The sequence below is a fragment of the Anser anser genome (assembly GCF_964211835.1).
Source record: "Anser anser genome assembly, chromosome: 7".
In the NCBI taxonomy this organism is placed as follows: Eukaryota; Metazoa; Chordata; class Aves; order Anseriformes; family Anatidae; genus Anser; species Anser anser.
This window is the reverse complement of record NC_139727.1, coordinates 12,680,987-12,702,241: the sequence shown is the minus strand read 5'-3', so window position 1 is coordinate 12,702,241 and position 21,255 is coordinate 12,680,987. Positions and strand designations below refer to the sequence as shown.

The 21,255-nt window shown below is 41.0% G+C and overlaps 1 protein-coding gene and 1 long non-coding RNA gene across 9 annotated transcripts in view; one reads left to right on the top strand and one right to left on the bottom strand.

Annotated features, from left to right (window-relative positions):
• Positions 1-17,849, bottom strand: part of BICC1 (BicC family RNA binding protein 1) — a 102,087-nt gene extending 84,238 nt beyond the window's left edge. The window contains exons 1-3 of one of the 8 annotated variants that reach the window (XM_083845226.1): positions 11,452-11,471; positions 4,750-4,800; positions 619-671 (exon numbers count right to left, since the gene is read on the bottom strand). In XM_083845226.1, coding sequence (XP_083701352.1) covers positions 619-671; positions 4,750-4,800; positions 11,452-11,456 — 109 coding nt within the window. In that variant the 5' untranslated portion in view covers positions 11,457-11,471. Of the gene's footprint in view, positions 1-618; positions 2,116-4,749; positions 4,801-11,451; positions 11,472-15,091; positions 15,710-15,767; positions 16,202-16,245; positions 17,341-17,442 lie in introns of those variants that run through there. The other 7 variants (XM_083845227.1, XM_083845228.1, XM_083845229.1 and 4 more) reach the window with 7 other exon arrangements.
• Positions 17,850-17,909: 60 nt separating this feature from the next.
• Positions 17,910-21,255, top strand: part of LOC310902929 — a 45,555-nt gene continuing 42,209 nt past the window's right edge. The window contains exons 1-2 of the long non-coding RNA XR_014587128.1: positions 17,910-18,862; positions 19,391-19,504. This is a non-coding gene — a long non-coding RNA (uncharacterized lncRNA). The remainder of the gene's footprint in view (positions 18,863-19,390; positions 19,505-21,255) is intronic.

Sequence of the window (21,255 nt, the reverse complement as noted above, 5' to 3'; positions counted from 1 at the left end):
CCATCTACACAAGCATTTAGCATATTCTAAGATGACACTTACTAGTATAAACAGTGTCTCCAATGTCTACATTTATTTTTTTGTACGTATATTCGGTACTAAAGTAAAAAGCTTAGTGAGTCTCAAGAACAATGGGAAGTGCCTCTGTCGCCAGATAGCATACCAGCCTACTTCTCAGAACAACAAAAAAAAAATCAAAACACAACCCAAAACAAAACCAAAACAACCACTCAGAACTTGCAAAAACACAGACAAGTAACTGGTAACATTTATAGCTCTTTCAAGCTGGAGCAGATTTAAGTAATGGGGTAACAAAGAAAATTCTAATTCTTTATCACAAAACGCAGAATATTATTACCACATTATCTACAGAACATGCTATGCAGAAAACATCGTGTAATGCTTCAGGACACATCTCTTCACATGATGTATCTCTTGCAAAATACCCCGGTTTTTATTAATATTGTCCATGTGCTTCATGTCTGCATAAAGCATTTGCCAAAACACTCGCTTTCTAACTGACATGGAAATTGTGCTCATTTGGAAGGAATGTCAGTGAACCAATGAGAAAAAAATCAGGACTATTTTTAAAACCTTGTCATTTGCGCTATCCGTTACCTGCCAATTTGTGTCCTTTGGAGCAGTCATAATTAACTGAAATAACTTCATAGCTGTGGGACAAACAAAACATCAAACTGTTATCCAAGAACTTGTAAAGATTAAGGCTATGCATTATCTGTTGCCATAGCAATCTAACCACAGGTAATCTTGCTTTTTATTTAACAGGTACAGAAGTATTGATAAAGTGATTTTAAAATACGGCAAGAAATAAGTAGCCTAAATCATCAACTTAAATAGCACACAAGCCTGGCAAAAGACAACATATTGTCTACAAGTCTTTATAAAAGCAACATAGCCAACAACCACAATTGAGGAACACTAGAAGAGAATATGATTACTGGTTAGAGTTATTTTCAAGAACAGAAACATGTGATGAGAAAAAAGGACTCTTACTCAGGGAGCCATGTTTGCCCCTGAGAGGTACCGAACTGTGTTTGCGTTCTACAATGCACAACAGATGACTGTATTCATATGAATTATTAATTATGCGGTTATTTTTAATTTTCATTTATCATATCTATAGCTCATGTGGGAAAACAAGAACATTATATGAATACATAATGTCTAATTCAAGAACGCTTTTGTTGTAGGTGGGCAAAGGTTGCTGAACTGCAGACCTTCTTGAAGAAGCAGTCTACTTGAGAGCAGTGTAAAGTAGCTCAAAATCAGCATTCCTGACATAAGCATGCACTGGGTCAGGCTTCAGTGGAGGAGACCAGCTCCCATCTATTAAAAAATGGCCGTATGTTTGTTAGCAATAGCCATCAGTAGTATCTTCATCCAAAAATGAAACGTATCAGCATTTTACAGTCAACTGAAATTAAGATAAAGCAAACCTAGATTACTCAGATTTGCAGAGAATAACAATGCAATGGACCCTTTGTCACCTGTGAGCCAAGGAGATTTCTGTTTTATACCTCAACAGAAGCCTGGAGTATAGATCAGATACAGCATTCTGTGCTTTATTTATTAAAGAGTATACTTGAAAGGTAGACACTCCTTCACTTTCTTTCTGATGACTATTTTAAGTTACATTCTTTTTCAACACTGAACTACAATGCATACAGGCAAGTATCGCGATCACAGAAGAATCTCAGAGCTTACAGACCACCATTACTTCCTCTGGGTTTTATCAAAAAAGAGGGAAAAAAGTCTTTCACAAACTGGATCAGATTTGACCTTCTGGGAATTTCTGCAAGTTGACTTTATCCTCTAATGCGTCTTCCATCTTATAACTTAAGAAAATACTCCACTGATGACCTTCTTATATTATAAATATGTTCATTTCAATATATTGAGCCCTTCCACTCTTAACCACAATGACTCTGTACAGAGAACACCAGGTCAGTATTCTCACAGGTTTTTAAGAACCTAGAATCTAGGTGAAGCCTAGACTGATGCTGAATAATGCCACCAAATCACCCAAGAGCAAAAACCAAAAGGCACACATGTGCCACTAGCTGAAAGAAATAAATTTAATAATATGCATCTTCACTAAATTGCCAACCCTACATTCCCCCCCCCCCCCCCCCCCCAAGACAAGTAAATTGAACATGGAGCCTTCTCATCAGAAAATACCTACAACCAAGGAACAGAAAAACTAAACAAGTGATTACAGCCTTTGCTTGTAGCCATCCAAAGCAAAGATACACAAAGTTCTGCGGCAAAATATAAACTGTCCACAAAAGATTCCTAACATTCCTCTTCCATTATAATAATTTAGTCTTCAAGATGTTCCACAATATGAGCTGTAGCTTCTTGCAGCGCAAGCCAACTAACGTAAAAAGTACATTCTTTTTGCAGTTAAAATGGATTAGCTTTAAAACTAAGCAGAAAGGGAAAATTGAGCAAAGATAGCTAGGACTTGCTGCTCTACTTCCTCTGTTGAATGTTTTGGAAAGTTCATGTTTCAGGAGTTTTCAAGCCCAGTAAACAGTAATTTAAGGCTGCAAAAGACTGCACTTGAGGAGGAAAAAGAATAATAGTACTGTAAGTTATATTAGTATAATTTCCTTGCAAATGCATCATACCAAAAGCTTCCACACAAGGTAGTTGTATAATAACTACTCATTGAAGTCTTAAAGGAGCCTTTACTCTCTAATATCATCCAGACATTGAGAAAGGATAATGCTCAGCTCTGCCATCACAGTGCAGATGCAGTGGACATGAGATAGTGTTTCAAGTTCAGAAAAATCCTCCTTAAAAAGGAAGGGCCCACCTAGCAGAAAAAGCATACAGCTACCTAATGTCTGCTCCAGAAAAATGGCACACACAGCTCTGCTCACAAACGGCAAGTATCAAGCAACGTGTCCTACTATTAATTTACCTGGATCTTCCCACAGTTGTAATTTACCCATAGGAATTTTCCTAGTTTCTCAGTTAGCAGAGTTGATAGCATTTTATAATCAAGTTTATTTTTAGAGTTGAAAAAACCTCAAGTCCGCATACAATAATGCGAAACTAAGATTCAGACTACCATCTCCTAATATTGAAATCCAGGTATTCTAACTACGTATATGGTTAGAATACATAAAAATATACACACTTCATTTGGCCACATTCTAAAGACAGTACTTATGAGCACTACTTACTCTTAAACACACAGGACGTTACAGAAGTCTTACCATCAACTGCACGCAATATCACCTGCACAAACACACGAGAAGAACTTCCATTCTTCATCCTTCAGAGTCCCGTTAGGTGAGACAAGTCACTTTTACTGCTGGTTCTTGAGATAGACCTGATGGCGAGGTGTTTTCCACGGTACAAACAGTAATTTCATCATTTACATAATTTATCACTAGTCAAGCTTTTTCATTGGTGACCTCTTTTGTTTCTGTTGTTTAAAATCAGTGCTACTTCAATTCTTTCAGCTGTCCCTTTAAGCCAGAAATTGCCTTTTTTCTTTTTGCATGTTACTAAAAACAATGATATAATTAAGTTGTATGAAGACTTGTGGATTGCTCTGCAAGGACAAGCATGGAAGTTTATAAATTACTCTTTTCCATAGACATTGCAAAGCTCCCAAAATTGTGTTGACACAGTAAGTAATATTGCAGTGATCAGAGTGAAAGTCAAAAAAGATCAGATTTGAAAAAAACCACTGCAAATATCAGCTGTGAATAAAGAAAAAATCTAGAAAGAACAGAGGTAAGTTTGGATGGTCAACTGCATTTCTAGAGTTCACAAACCATTATTATTAGGACTGCCATTATTATTAAGGCTGCCAAAAAAAGCAACATTTCCTGTTTGCATTTTCTTCTTTTATTTTGATATTGGTTGGATTCAAGTTTCCTGTTTCAGTTCAGCTGGCTTTAACCATAAAATACTTGTCAGCTCGGTAAGTTCCTACCCTGAAATCATGAGACAGCTTGGCTACTATGAAGCCACAGCTTTGGCAAAACCAATTTGCAGAAACAGAGAAGTTTTCTCTGTAACTTGCTGAAAAATAACCACCAAATTTAAGGTGTTTCAGAAAAAAAAATTTGCTTCTGTTGCCTAAGCTGTCACAGTGAAATGTGTACCACCTCTAGCTGTATCTGCATCAGTCTACTCAATCACAGATTAGAGAAGTTTCTCCAGAAAAGAGAAGCTATCTGCATGTTGCTGAAGAAACAGTACTGAGGAGCTAGCTCTAGCACAATCCCAGTACATTCAGCGTGGATGATCAGTCAGCTGCCAAGCTCTACTTTGCAGCAATTAGCTAGTTACTCTCAGAAAGTCATGAAACACTCCAAGTTTAAGCAAAATTATTTGGTAACATAGTAGTTTGGACCTGTGGTCCGCTTGGGGTTTTAAGTTGCCATTTATACCAGAAAGTACTAGAGTCTTTAACAGAGAACCTAAAAAAAAAGAATTAAAGGTATAGAATAATTTGCCTAAAAGGCATCTTCCTCCTAAACAAGCATTTTATTCTTTTCTGTCCTGAAAAAAAGTGGGAATACCATCCCTATAATGCAATCAAGTTCAACTCAAGACCTACCTGAAAACATAAATTGCATTTCTGAAGCAGAAGTAAAGAGAAAGCGTAAGAGCAGAACACTGGAGAAGACAACAACATTTGGGAATTACTAGAGATCACAATGAAAGATTTTTCTATTTTTTAAAACGTAAGTCATTCCTAGTTACCTTTTGCTGATGCTGAACTCTTGTTGCTTGATGGTGTTGCAGAGTATGAAGCTGTATAGAAGTTTACCATTACTACCAGACAGAATTGATATTCCTTAAAAATCAACACGTTCTCCTAATTATTTTAATTAATTTGCAATGTGAAAACAATTCGTAAAACAGTGCAATACTGATACTTAGAAGGTGAATATGGAGCTGTACTTCAAACTGATTAACTATGATCTTTAAATCTCACGGGTTTCCTACAAGATTACAACATCTACTTTATGGTCCTTGCTTTTTCTTTAGAGTAGAATGATGCAAACCAAAAATGGCCAACCCACAGCCAACAGCTCTACATCATGGTCTTCCTCCGTTTTTTATTATGGAAGTCAACAGGCACTGAGGTATCTGAATTGGCTTTACTGCCATGAACAGAGAACGGACACCTGCCTTACTGATGTTTTCATTGCAGTAAAGCAGACCTGATCAACTGGAGTAGTGCTCACCAGCATGCAGGAGACGCATGCACTAGCTCTCCCTACTCCATATATCACACAGAAAGCAAGGAAGCCTGTATAAGTAGAAAAGAATTTACACCAAAGCCTACATTAAAAAAAAACAGCATTGGCCAAATGCGTGCTCCCTCTGAAAGGGCAGGCTAGGGGAGGAGGGAAGAAAGCTGGGCATTCCCCGGGCCTGCCCACGGCCTGCTCTCGCTCGTGAAGCGGCAGCAGGCCTGTGAGCCTTAAGCGGCCCTGTTCATCACACTGCAGGAAGGAAGCTGAACATAAATGCCAAGAGGGTTCTCCCCTTTCTTCTCATGGAAGGACATTTGTACAGAAGTGCAGAAAACAGCTCTGCTCAGGAGTAGTGTGTCTGGCAGCCACACTGTGGGGAGATCTTCTCCATGCGCTTCCAAAGCTACCCAGCTTCTATAGCCACCTTAGCCATGTACCTGCTCCCCTTTCTGGGAAAGAGATCTCCCACTTTAAAAATCCACCTAAAACATTTGGCCTTCACACTCTCCCGGCTAAACTACAGGGGCAGCCACACAAGCCTCCCCCCCAACCACACGCTTCCCCATGGCCTGGCCAGCGTTCTGGAAGACAAACACCTCCTTAGCTTGTAAATGTCTGCAGAAGGTAGCAGGGAAGAGACACCAAAGGCACCCCTGAGGCTGAAAGCACTAACCCTGTAACACCCGCTAAAGCTGCTCTCACACAGCTGCTGGCTCCTCAGGCCAGAACGTGAGGCAGCACCAATGCCACCTCTGCGGCAGTAAGAGACTAACCCCATTACAAGACCCTTGTAAATACGCATTTGATATTCCCGAAAGAAAAAAAAAGAAGTATATTTAATATTTTAAGTTTTAGTTTGAATCATATTCCCAACTCAGAACACTAGTAGCAACACTCAGCATCACATGTAAGTGAAGAAAACATTTCCAACTAGATATATACTGATTAAAAATGCTTAATTCAGATATAACGATCTGTAATCAAAGTTACATCTTTCAGGTGATAAATCACTCAAAACTATACTAACATCCAACAGGATTCTCTTCCAGCACTCCCAGATATTTACAATAACACAGAATATAAAGTTTGGTAAATATTTAAACATAAACAGAACTTTACAACAAACTGACCCTACTTTTTCATGGCTTAAACGATTCCTCATGTTTCAAACACTGGAATGACTTTTTATTTCTGCCAAACCTCTGAAAAAAATTGAAAGATGTCACTGAAGGCCATTTAAAATAAAGAACCTGACTGCTGCTAAGCAACCCAGAAAACATCCTTATGTGTTCAATTGTTTAGTGCATTAAAAAAATTTCACACATATGGCAAATCCATGTATTCTGGACTCTAGCGACGGTAATGTCTTCCACACTGAGGGAGAAGAGAGAATTCTGCAGGATATGTTCACATTTCAGGAAAGGAATTGCTTTTAAAGTACTAAAGATTGATCAAATATATTCACTGTTTCTGCACATGGCATAGATTAAAAAACAGATTCTTTCTTATCCGCTATTTTACACACACTCCAGAAGTAAGTTTACTAAGGAAAAACAGCACTTAAATTTGTTCTACCAAAAAAAGTAGTGAGATTCCTTTCCAATACATAAAACAATATTTTAAAAATGTGCTCCATATCCACACTCTTAAAACTAATGCTATTTTAACTGCCCTGGCTGCATATAAACAAAGGCTGTTTAACATAATTTAATATTCACCATTCTGTAGCACCTCTCACCCATGGATGCACCACACATTCAGAAGTGGAACCAAATCTTACGTTCTCTGAAGTAGATCACAATGAAATGAAGTATTTTCATATCACAGTAAAGATGACACGCACATGTATCCTGTACTTGTGTGACAAAAATCTACCATTGATGGTCGCACAGAGCAGCACAGCAGAATGGAGGATGCAGCAACTCATGTCAAAACACTCCAATTTTTTCATTAAGTGATTAACCTTTCTCTCATCAAGGCTTTTGTAGTACAGTGTAGTGTTCAGTACAGGAACTACCTTACAACACATCTTTTGGTTTAATTATTCTGCACAGTCTGCAGAATCACAGTTTATATTCCCTCAAGCAATTCAATTATCTTACCATAAAGGTCATGGAGAATATCTTCAGAAGACATCAATCTGCTAAAGCTTTCCAGAACATAAAAACGCTTCAATGCACCACTTAATTGACCTAATATTTATTTTGGAATTAAGGATTTCATTTTTCACATTTCTCAAGATGCTTAGTCTTAAGTTACCAGTCTCATACATTCAACTGCTACAAATTTATCACAGGCTCATTCTGAACAGAGCAGAGCCAATAAAAATAGATATAATCAAAGCCCTCCATTCACACAAAACTATTAGCAATAAGGAAAGAAGAAGATTTAAAGGTCAGTTTAAAACACTAATCCAGGACAGCAATGCAAGATTTCTAAAAGGAGCAGACCTCGCTTAGAAAGGAAAGTAGTATCATCACCCATAAGCAGAATATACACACACACATATATTTGTTTTAGAAGCAAGAAAGGAAAGGTGGTGAAAATATATTTAAACTTTGGAAAATCTGATAACCCCACCATGAGACTTCATAACATTAGTAGAAATAAAAATTGTAAAGCCTTTTACAGCAACATACTAACAGCACAGGGTGATGACAGAACACAGGATGTTTGTGTGTGTTACACTTAAAAAAAATGTATATATACATACAATTCTTTTTGAAAGGGCTGAAATGGGATGGTGTTTTTTTTTTAATTATAATAAAACACAGTATTACCAATTTCTAACTCCAATTATCTATTAACATTGTTTCTTCAGGCCAGATGTACTTGGCTTACTGCTGATTTCCAGACGTGTTGTACTGTTTAGCTGATCATCATAAAAACGTTGCAAGTTTTCCTCACAAGGAAATAAAGAATAATTTCTTTCCAAGAATGAAGTTTACCAGAGGAAACACATGATCTGGCCTCCTCCACGAGGCACAAAATGGCACATTGGTTTATTGGTTTTATTCTGCTAGTTGTCTCATTACAAATAAGGGGAATAAATCTAGCACCAATAGTATCAATAGTATCTAGCACAGATACTTTGCACCAAATAAGTGAGAAATGCTAACATTGACTTAAATATATATATATACACACACATACACGTTCAAATTACATATTTCACTTCAATGATGACCTGGAATGAAAACATTTGTTTTTTCATCCCTTGGCATTCATTTTTATTTACAGGTTCTGCCTTCCAATACTCTGTAATATTCCAGCATCTACAGCAAAAATATCCTGTGGCACTTAAGTTATCTTTGCAAGCCAGAAAACTTCAGGGGAGGACTAGAAGACCTACAACAATGACAATCCCATAGCTTCTTAAGGAAAATGTTAAGTGAGACAGAGCAGAAAAAAACAAACGAAACAGAAAAGCCTTTTTGTGGCAGAGGGGGAAGTCCTACTTGTAGAAGCCACAGGGTAACAAAGAAATTCTTGACTATCTATCTACTGCGAGCCTCACAATAACAGTATAAGCAGAAAGATAACTGCTCCCCGCCACCCCCCCACCCGCCCCCCCGAAAACAGTTCTTACAGACCTTACTCACATTGCATTGCTTTAGTGGAAAATTGAAAGGAGGCTCTGCAAAGCCTCCCGGGGCTGGCCTATAGAGAAGTTTAGCAAATGGAAAAATGGAAGGTTCAGGCTTCACTTGCATCTACACACATCCCAACAGGCAAAAAGCCAAAAGAGGAAGAATGGGAGTCACCATTTTCTTAAATTAATATTTGAGAGAAAGCTTTCCATATAAGTTTATCAAGTTTTCTTTGGAAGAAATATTTTTCACAGGGTTTATACCGGCCCCTGCTCAACAGGCAAGTAGTATAGGAATTGCACTGGAGCAGGGAACCTGAGGCCACATCGCAGCTGGCACCATTCTGACCATCTTCTTACCTCCAAGAACGGCTCCTGGTCAAAACACGCTGGGGCAAGGAAAGCAATTTAATCAAGATCTGAAGGCAGATAAGTGGAGGAGATTACTTTCAGTTCAGTGACAGATCCAGTAGGCTGCACTCGTAACTCTCTAAAGACAGAGCAAGAGCTACAACACAACTACCCACACACACGTCACCCACCACATGCTGAGGAAGTCTTCAAGAGACCTTCAGCTAACCACAGGCTGAATACATCCTTGCAAGTGACCCCCTCGAGTGACCACAATGTGCTCCAATGTTCCTTAGCCTTTAATATAGCGGTCCGATTTTGACCCATTTAAGTTCTAGGGGATACCAATCTGGGTGACTTAAAAAAAATTAAGAAGAGTTAACTTTATTTCACAGTCTTTATAGAGCTGCTGATCCCAAAATGCATGACAAACTCAAAAGAAGCAACTGCTGGCATCTGGCCATTTGGGAGGTAGTCAGTTTTTGAATTATAAAATGGTGTCTGAAAAACAGCAGTAACCACACTAAAAGAATAGAACAAGAACGCAAATAAAGCATTAGTGATTTTCTACTTATTCAACGGAATCACAGCTTAAAAATGCAAAGGCAGCCTAAATAACTTTTGCATGTTCCAGAACTATTTGAAGTTTCACTGAAATAACACTAAAAAGCATCAGTAACAGGCATAAGAAATCCTAAGATTAAAAATCTAAATTCTCCCAGAGCTTTTAAATGTACAGACCAGTTTTTTTCTAGCAGATGCTTCTCACTGTCCTGGGGAAGGCAAATTGATCCCAATATTCAACCACAATTTTATCAGTCCTGGAATACAGTTCATGCTCCAAAGTGCCCTTTTTTCCACTGGCAACTGATCAAGCACTTACCTAAAAACGTGTATTAATACACTAATTCAATACATAACACTAATAAATATTGTGCTCTAATATTACACTCTAATATTAAGATTTAGTTTAACTCAATTACAAATTTGAAATTAATGCTAAGCTTTGTAGTTAGGAAGCATAGCCACTCTGCAAGAAAAGACTATCTCACCTCATCACTACAAAACTGAGAATCACGATTTTTACACACTTCTTTCTAGGATAAATCCAATTTTATCAGGTTGAACTACACATTGACATGCAATAAAAATAATGGCCGCTTTTTTTTTAATCAGGTAGATTTTTTCTTCTGTTTTAGATCATAAAGCTTGCAATCTTGATTTCTGCTCTATCAAACGCACACTTGTTCTTTTTAAAAAAATAGATTTCCTATTTTTCCTATGTTGTGACTATTGCATAACATTCAAACTGTCAGGATCCCTACTCAACATCCCTCGTCCAGAACAGCTCAGGGGAATACCCCTACCTACACACACCACACAAACACATTTGAAGTGTCCCATGCATTCCTACATAAAAAATCCAAGTGCCACAGATATTTATACATACCAATTCCCTGTATTTTTATAGTGTGAAACAATACAACCAAATTTGCAAATCCAAAACTACAGTATAGGGATGAAACTTGTTTGTGTGCCTTTCTGACTCCCATGACCTGGCTGCCACTGCACTAGAGCAACACATCCTGGATAATGGTCAGGACAGACCAAAGGGGATGCATACATCAACCCCTAGTCACAAAATCAGTTTTCAACAGAGAAATTAAACATAGTTATGCTAGTGGGCAATTGATTTATCCATTCAGACATACCGTATTATCTGTACTCATTTTAAGCCCCCCTAGCCCTCACTCCCATCTTTTCTCACAGATACTTCAAGAGTTTTCCCCCCCAGTATCCAAAAAACTACACTAGTAGATATAAACATGGGAGAACTTGGTGAATACCCTAATTCTCCAGGCTCCTATTAACTACATGAACAGCAGAAGCAATGCAGCTCATTTCTGTGAGGACTGCAGTCATTCCAACAGCTCCACACGGGGACAACTGGCCGCGGGCTGCTATCACGCATGACCAAAAGCCATCACTCCTTGTAGATTTTGCTCTGCTTCGTTCAGGTCTGGGAAAAGACAGATCCTATCTGTGGCTGACACTACAAATACACTTGCTTACCCTTAAAGTTCAGATATGTATTTCTCGTCAGTCTTTTGAGAAAACATTCCTTCACAATATCAATGAACCTTTAACAGGAAACATTTCTTAGGAAATTTTATATTCCTACTCCAGTAAAGAGGATATCACTGCAGAAGTCTTTACATAAATCAGCTATAAAAGTCAGTGAAACATGAAGAGTTACATTACCCCATGCAAAGCGGTCATCCTGATCTGAACTGGATACATGAAAGCCTAGTTATAAACAAAACCAGACACTGAGCAAGACTTCCCAGTATGCTCAAAAAATGTTTTTTGCTGCTTAACACAAAATCATTCTGAAAACTACCACTGATTAACAGGTAGAGGCTTAAGGAAGAAATCCTTAAATCAAGCACTCGCTCCTTCAGCTACAAAACGTACACACAATTAATAAGCTATCCCAAGTCCAATTCACATGTAGTCAGTTTTTATGCTCAGAGTAAAAAACAGGCAGCACTACGCCTTCCCAGTAAGAGGTATTATTGTAAAAAAAAAACAACAAACGATTAGTTCTTCAACACAGAGGGCTGAAATTAAAGAAAAACTAGCATGTTTCATTGTTTGACAGGCATAAAGCCAAAAGCCTGGAATAAGTACTCAAAATAGGACATATTTTCCAATGGAGGTAAAGATTACAATATAACCAACAGGAATGTGCAAGCCAGCAATACTTAACTTAGGAGTTCATGCCAAACCATGATAGTCCGTTGTACTACTTAAAAAACACTGAAACTTGAGAAAGTGGTATTATTACAATTGTTAACAATGGAATGCAAGAACATTTTTAAACTACAAGTCACACAAATTCATTTCATATATTTATTTTTGTAGAAATAGACTATTCAGCACTTTGGGGATTTGAAAGCCTGACAAAGAAATGGAACTTATTTTTCCTGCTACATGTAAGTTAAACACCAAATGTAAATGCTGTTAGAAAGGTTCCCGTTACCCCACAACAATGTTCTTGTCCAGGCTACGCTGATAAACTACAACAACAAATAGAAAAACATGAACAGAAATCTCATACATAGTTCAGTAGAAAAAAAAAACATTTTCTTTCTCTAGGAAGAGAAACTTTGTTTAGAGCCTACTAAAATTAGAGTTTGCGAAGTTATTTCAGTAAGAAACTGGTGAAGGAAAACACAACATACCTCTTACAGCTCCAACAGGTACACAGGGAACTTTAAACAGAAGTAAAAGTCAACAACGCTAAGTATTTGCAACTTCATTCATAAGTAAGGTATACTATTCAAATGAGCACTGTACACTTAGTTTTATCATACAGACTTCTGCCATCATCACACAAAAATCCAGCAAGGAAGCAGTAACTCCTGCTAAGCCATACAAACAAATACCAACATATTTAACACACCGGTCAAGGTTACCATCCCCACACAGAAACCACCAGTCAGGACCACCCTATTTAAGCTGAGATTGCCTATAAAGCAGCTGAACTGCTCAAAATCTATTAAGTTGCATCTTCAGCCACTAATAGAACTATTGTTTGTAGCAAAGTCTCAGCAGAGGCCCAGTTTTCATAGAACATTGAATGTGCTGAAGATGGAAATATCAAGGGTTTTTTTCTCCAGCCCCCCCCCAGCTTTATCTGTCAGACATTGATCCGTCATTCTCTGTAGCTGACACAAACTAGTCTAAGAAAGGTATTATAAGTAAACTTTCCCACCTAGTTATGCATTAAATTGGGAAAACACGCTTGTTTAAACGCAGAAAGTTTCACCTGACAGATCAGCAAACAGGAAATAAATTGGTTATCATTCAGGCATCGGAGGCAGGTATTGCCTAAGCAGTCTTAGCATCAGGCAACGACCTCAACAGTGCGCTTTGGGCAAAGGAATTAAGGAGTGATTTCCAGTAGATTTACAGTAACGAGGTACAGTTCACTTCGATTAGATGGACCAAATGAAGTTGCCCAAGTATTTATGTCCCTCCCATCAAAGAGGAACAGGACTTGTTTTGGTGAAAAATGACCACTTGAGTGTTTTTCCAACGCCAAACCACAGGCAAAGAGCACAAAAACAAAGGGAGCAATAAGAGTCGTGTCTATACTCATTTACATACGGTAGATTCCTATAAATGTTGACCTACTTCAGTTAGCACATGACAGAACTAACCAGCACTAAATCAGCGCAGGCCAAGATTCCCACTGGGTATCGACAACCTTCTCTGGAGCACATGCACAACAACTGATGGGGCATTTGTGGTGCTGGGTACCCATCAAAGTTTTCTAAGCATCTAGTTCTGTGCTCCTCTTCAGGTGTTCATTTATCAATAACTGAGAAGAATACAATTACCTCATTAAAAGACTCTCTAGGTACTGAAATTAAAGTTATCCAAAGAGTCCCCAGAACAAAAGATGTGTTTAAAAAAGCAGAATTCTGACAGGCACACACACTTGGTCTTGTTTCAAGCAGAGATGTGTAATATGGCATCTTCATCACTGCTACAGTTAGGCTTCTCTTAAAAAAAATGTGATTTTTTTTGGCCCAAGTAATATTGTGTGAAAGAGCACTATAAAATTAAAGCATTTAAACATGCACTGTACATACATCCCATCAAACCCCCCTATGTCTGTTAAAGAATATGTCATAGCAAAAAGGATTTTTTTGTAAATAAAAGACTGGCAAAACACTTTGTAGCCAAGAAAAAGATGCCACGCAGGAGAAAGGTGTTGCCTTTTTTACCCTCCTCTCCTATTCAACAGTGCATGGCTAACTTGTGAGTCTTTTGATGGCTGCTGCATTAGTTGTTAGATTGTAGCTTTTTTGACAGCTTTTCCAAGTTTCATGGTTTTTATTTTTGCAATGACACTCAGCTGCTAAGGTAACAGTCACTCAAATAATCACAAAGTAAGTTATTCCACAGTATTAAGTCACCTGAGTGTTCACCAGAGGTTAGTACACAGCAGCTATGATTAATACGGGTACTATGAAATATTTTCTTCTAATAAGCTGTGACTACTGAGAAGAATAGCTGATCTTTTTTATTCCAATTTGTTTCCCGAAAAAAAAAAAAAAAGTTTCTCAACTCTAAAGAGATCTGTTCACCAACAAACTCTGATGAGGACACGCACCATAAGATAGTACGCATCCCACTGTGAAGACTCAGACTTGTGGGCCATTATTCCCCTCACCTGTGATCAAGTACTAAAACAGTAATACAAGATAGCTTGACTTTTTTTTTAATATATAAAAAAACCTTACATTCAAAGTTCTCACCACAGCTTTTGGCTTTTCTGATATACCAACCAGAAAGATAAAATGTGAGAGGCTCCCTCTGCCTTTCATTTAATATACGTACCTTAAGGCTATTCAGAATCCAACTTTGGAACATGAAAAATACTAAACCAACTATTTTGAAGTGGGAAAAAAATGTACAAGCAGCACCCTCACTTTTACCAGTGCTTTCTGCCACCTCAGTTCAGACTTGATTTCTGCTTCAAAAGTGATTGGTGGTAGCAAAAGGGCCACACCAATAGCTTGTCTATAGAGAGCTACCTTTGCCTTGCCACAGCACTTGCTCCATCTGTGGATTGTGTGTGTGACATTATAGTACCCAAGCCCCCAGGCCCACCCATGAGCTAAATAAAAAGTCTGCTACGCCAGGTCAGTTTCGCAGAAGCCAGCATCATCCCTTGAGAAACTATGCATAAAATATCAAGCGCAGAAAAGATGAGTAAGAATCATGGCAGAAATATGTATAAAATTTAGTAAGGCAATAATAGAATTCAATAAACAGCAGAAACACAAAGCCTAACAGTAAGCTTCTTCTATTTCTTTCTACTGCTTACCCCTTTGTATATTTCTTCATCAGTATAGTGAACAGCAGATATTAACTAGTAGAAAAAAACAAACAAACAAGAAAATCACCAAGGGTTCCCTGAGCAAGGAGAACATCTGACAGGTTTCTTCAATAGATGCTGTTTAAAACTTGGCTTTAATGACAACTTAACTCAAAATGTTGCATTTGCACATTCACATAACATAAAAAAGCTACTGTGAACGCCTGAACAAGCCATATATTTGAAAATAATTTAAAAAGTAACTTTCATGAGCATAAACCTGCTCTCTAAGAGCTGGTCAAACCAAAAGAGTAGATCCAATATGAGCAAGAAACTGTATTTACACCAGCTCAGATTAAAAAAAAAAGCAAAAAATTTGTTAACTGTTGGAAATCAAAAATCTGGCCATGGCCACTGAAGACTACAAAGATGACTCCCTTCTGCAGTGTCATTTCTTCACATTAAGACCTTCCAGTGAAAAACACAGAATTAGAAACAATAGGAAACATGACCCTATGAGTTCTCCAATAAGAGTTCCTGAATTTTTGAAGATAGCATACAGATTCTCTTCCACCATTCCTTTCCTCCAAGGGGTGAGTCAAAGTCTATGCTTCCAAAAGATGGCCACAAAAAAAAAAAGCTCAAAAAAATTCAACTGTGGCTTGTAATCAGTAACGTGACTGACCTGCAACTTCTGGGTACCATTTACAGACCTGGCTTCACAACATCCCGTGTGACTGGCAACATTGCTCAGTACTTCATTTATTCCTCTACAAAAAAAGGAGAAGTAAAACCTCCCTTGGAACGAAGTCAAGACATAAGGTAAAAAATTTGTATAGTAACGAGAGGAAGACTGAAAGCAAATGTTTAACAAACAGTTTGGCGTTTTCTGATAGAACGAACTATTGTTTGCCTCTTTTATATTTCCTAATAAATCTGTTTTTTGCATTAAGTTTAGGTTTTCACTCTAAATTAATAAATCAGATGATGCTGCATTCAACATGTGCTTTACTTCACACACAAAAAACAAGCAAACAGATGCAAAAATCCCTCAAACCACCTTCTGAAGCATGTATGTCTGCGATGGACACAGAGCATCTCCCCCAAACACACGCAGCATTCTGCCCGCACTTACTCAGTGTGCTGTCAGGCTTCTTACTCACCTCTTATGAGGAGATGAAAAAAAAACAAAAACAGGAGCAAGCAAGGAGTGCCTCATTTGCCACTGGCTCCTGCTGGACGCCCCAACCTACACAGGCCTTGGGTTCTGCTCAGGAGCTCTGTTTACCCTCACACGCTCACTACCTCAGGCAGCAGAAAGACAGACTGTGTGCGGGATGAGAAAATGGAAATTTATTTCACTAGTAGAGGAAAATGTTAAAGCAACCGTTGGTCTTCTTGCGGCACTTTGTAACTTTTGACCCTTTTCCCTGCCTCTTCATACACGCTAATACTTTTTCTTCTCAATATCCATGTGCCTCTTAGGTCTGAGAGGCTCCTGATGAGCGCATCTTTATAAGCGGTTTCTGCTTAGGACAGGCTTTTCTCAGAAGTCCTTACTCTTTACTTGCATTACATAATGAGGTTTCTCTACCAGTTCCACAGTATTAGCTGATTACAGATTAACCCACCCCCAGGGGACAGAATCTCATTTTAAAAAATTCCAGAGGCCGCGGTCACCGAGCCAGAGCTCAGGCTTTCGGTGGCCGAGCCAACTCGCCCGCTGCTCCTCGGGGAGCCCCGGCACCCTTCTCTCCCCTGGCAGGGCAGAGCCAGGCACTCACAGCTCCCAGCCGCCCAACGAAGCCCCTTCCACGTCAGAAATAGCGAAATATTTCTCAGGGTTTGGTTCTGTTTTGACACTTCCCGCAGCTCACCCCCCCGCAGCACCGAGGTACCACAGCTCGCCCCTGCCCTCCCTCAGCCACCGCCACGGCGCCTTCCGTCCAAAAGCTGAACCGCTCAGCGCCATCCCCAAACTATTCGTCCAAAGCCGCCCATGCAGCTTCCACCCAGGGGCAGACCCTTCAGAAATTACTGCGACAAAGCACGTAGCCTCGAGGAGGGACGAAAATAAAAGTCAAACGCGCTGGAAACCCGAGTGCCGCCGGCCCCGCGTCCAGGGGATGCTCCCCCGGCACGGCGGCCTCCTCGGGCCGTTCCTAGAAAGCGGAGAGCCCGAGGCACCCCGACAGAGCCGGCACCTCCTGCCCACCGCCCTCGGCCCCGCAGGCTCCTGCTCTGCCCGCCCGGCCGGGACGGCGCGGCACCGGGCGCCCGGCTCCGCTCGGCTCCGGGGGCAGCCCGCCGACCGGCCCCGCGGCCACCCCGCGCCCCCCGGCGCCTCTCCCCGCCCTCACCTTGGAGCATGGCCTCCAGTTTCTTCCTGTCCACCCGGAATCGCTCCTCGCCCCACTCCGGGCTGTGCAGGGGCCGCGGCGGGCCGGCCGAGTCCTCCTCGGAGCCGGGCACGGGCGAGTCGGTGCTGCGCTCGCTGTTGGAGCCCGGGTCGGAGAGCGGCTGCTGCAGGTACCCGCTCAGCGGGTCGCACTGAGCCGCCATGGCGCTGCCGGGCGGCCCCCGCCGCCGCTCCGAGCCCCACTCGGCCGCCTCCCCGCGGGACGCTATCTGCCCCCACAGCCGCCCCCCCGCCTCATCCCAGCCGCCGCCGCCTGCCAGAGTCCCGGCCCCGGCGCCGCCGCCCGCGCCCGCCTCTGCCTCCGGCTCCCCGCCGAGTGTGCGCGGCCCCGGGCCGGCGGCGTCCGCGGCTCGGCGGCGCCCCCAGCCCGCCCGCAGCCCGCACAGCATCCCCGCCTCCATGGGGCCGCCGCCGGCCCGCCGGGGAGGGGCCGGGGATATCCCCGTCCGCGGCCCGGGAGGAGGGGGCGGAGGGGAGGGAGGGGTGCGGAGATGCCGCCCCCGAGCGCCGCGCAGGCGATGGCGGCGGCAGCCCGGCGGGGTCGGGGCTTGTGGCGGTCCCCGTGGCAGGCCCGGTCCGTGTGTGAGGGGCTCCGGGAGATCCGCCGCCGCCCTGCCCGCCCCGAGGCCGCCCCTCGCCCGGGCAGGCCCCGCCGTGAGGTGAGCGGCCCCTGGGCGGAGGGGCCGCGCTGCCCGCCCTCAGGGTGCTGGGTGAAGGAAAGGGCGCGCCGGGGTCGCGATCCTGAAAATTAGCCCTGATTAACTTCCCCCCCCAAACACGCACACACAAAGCCAACACGTCTGTGTGTGCAGCAGACACAAACACACCTTTGTTTCGTTTGAATCGGCGTGTGTTGGTCAGCGTGTATTGGAAATGGCATCCGTCCTGCGAAGCTGACACATCTCCACATGATGACGGCTTTCACCTTCGTGGCTTTTCGGTACTGAGGCTCAGACAGAGAAATTACCTCACATTATGGTATCCTCTAAGTAAAAAAAATGTTACAAATCCCTGACCTTGGGGCATAATTGTGTTAAACTACACGCTAGAGTCCCGGGGCTGGCCTAATGGTGGACAATTGATTCTGTATGAAGTGTTAGTTTTTACCACAGCGTAGTTCGCATCACTTAACAAACAGTTTAAGCCCCAAACCGCGTATCGGTGTAAAGGAAGAATCCACAGAAGACCTGGCACTGGCTGTGATGCCAAATGGCTCCTGGTGGCCAAAGTGCGCTACTGAATGCGTGCCAGAAAGCAGTAGAAAAATTACAGCGGACTCAGGTGATGGTTACTCACCTCACAGTTAACGTCAGCCTGAAGGACGATATTAAAAGTCATCAGGAGCTGTGCTGATGCTCCAGGTAGGTGGGAGCCACTCTACATCTTGTTGTAAGATGCGGTTATTTTTACAGAGGTTTGCATTTTGACTCCCTGAGTCATTTGCATATTTCCCACTTAACACCATGATTGTGATTTCTACACCACCTATGGTTTCATTTTTACTGAATGCTACATGCACATGGGGAAGCAGTCTTACTGGAAACACATAGTATTCAGCTGTAGCATTTAATTCTCTTGGTGGTCTCACAGCGTCTGTGAATCCTAGCCAGTGGCTTGCAGGCAGCATACTTCTCACAAGATCCTCTGGTACTTCTCATGACCATGGGAATTAAAACAGCCAAAGCCAACAACAATAACACAAAACATTAATATAGGTCTTTAAAATAATGTGATCTCCATTTCTCTTCATAATAGTTTGCTTGTAGTACAATGATAATTTCGGTGTGGTAGGCAGTCTGAGGGAAGACTGAAAGTAGAACAGTACTTTTCTTCCCAGTTCAGAAGTTTAGTTATAAATCCGCCCCACCTCTTTTTTTTTTTTTTTCCAGATGGGAAAGTGAAGATGGTGCTTATCAAACCAGGTTGATATCCAGAGAGTTCTGCTGCTTTGCCCCCAGATCAGCACCACCTGGACTTGTCCGTTTTCTAGAATGCCAGGATGTGTGAGTTATACAATCCAAATGTTCAGAAGTTATGAGTGTCGACAAGGCCAATTACAGTCCACAGCTGCTACAGGTGCTTAGCACCTCCGAGCAGAACAATTATTTGGGTATTTTCTACTCATAAACTAGTTAGATTTACAGTCAGATTCTCAGTGTAGGAGGTCCCTTTCCTTGCATTTTATCAGTTCCTACAATACAGCCACAGAAACTTTCTTTCTCCTAAATTAGCTATGGTCAAACTCAGCAGTATTTTTTCAGCAACCATGTAAACAATATAATAAATCAAAGATCTCTTTAAAAATAATGATGTACACAGTTCAGTTTTTATTAATTAGAAATAACCCTTTCATGGTGCGGTTTTAGACCAAAAATGAAATTAAGCCTATCTAAATCTATATAAATGGCCAAAAAAGAAACACTTTTAGTGATTAGGAGTTTTTATTGGTAGTATATGTTCAATAGAGTATCATTTGTATTGCATAAATGGCATTTCATTTCTCTACTATACTGCAGTGGAAGAATAAAACGTTTGTTGCACAGAAGTCTTAAACTAAGTAGAAACCACATTTTAATGGCTAAAATAATATTAAATGTGGACACAATTGGGGAAAATGGGAGGAAGTTGGCAGATAAAAGATCAAATGGCTATAAAGAACATAAGCTGGAGTTGACTTTGGCATATGTAACTTCTTTTGGCCATTTTTCTGTGGCCAGTGGCTTGATCAAAGAAAAGAATAACAGGATCTTTCTCATTTTGGCATACCAGGTCTATTTTGCTACGTTCTCTCCCTCTTTTTTCATCCTGTTCTCTTTTCCTCACCTCACACACATACAATATTTACAAAACTCAGAAAAAGCCTAACTGAATAGAAAAGTGTTTTTTTCTCACACTCAGATGATATGTAAAGTCTCTTGTATAGTATCCATCTGTATGGAATAGCTTCTGAGAGTTTAAAGGAGATTCATGAACCAGTTTATTTATTCTAATCAATCACATCTGTTTGGGACTGCATGGAACCCCCAAATTTAGAGCTGTATAGGACCTCTCCTATGGAGAAGGAAGAGAAGTGACAGTCTTCAAGCAGAAAGCACCATTAGATGTCCACAGGTCTGCCCTAAGGCTGCTGCCAAAGCATGAAGCTGACAGCTGGTTGTCTCTGTACTCTGCACTGCCCAAGATGCAGAGGTTACCTATAAATGGAAGAGTGGTATGAAACATTTATCATCAATACAGCATGGTCTGTATTCCAGACCTCACAATCTTGAATTTATTTACTTACTTCACGACATAACTGTGAAACAAAGCGCCATTATCTGTATTTTTCTGAGGTGGGAGCCATGCAAGAAAAGACTGGCTCACAAAGCTATGAAGTGAAGGTGGGGAAAGAAAAGGAAGCATACACAATATATAAGTGATCTGTGGTATCTAGAAGTGCTTTGCTGGGAAGAATGCTCACTTTGGTTTCAGTAATTTAGGAGAGGTTTATTACTGGTGAAAATTAATTCTGGTGGCATTTTGAAATGCTTTATTTATAGCATTGGTCTCCTTTGCAGAAGTAACAGCCCGTAAGATTTGACTTTTCATTATATTGTACCATATTCCCCAAGCTGGGCCCATTAACTTTAATTTCTCAGAATAATATAATGCAACCTACTCTGCACTAACATACTGTATACTTAAGGCACACCAGAAAACAAATAAAAGGTCCTCCACAGCCATTATAAAAACTTTTCTACCTCTACAAATTCCC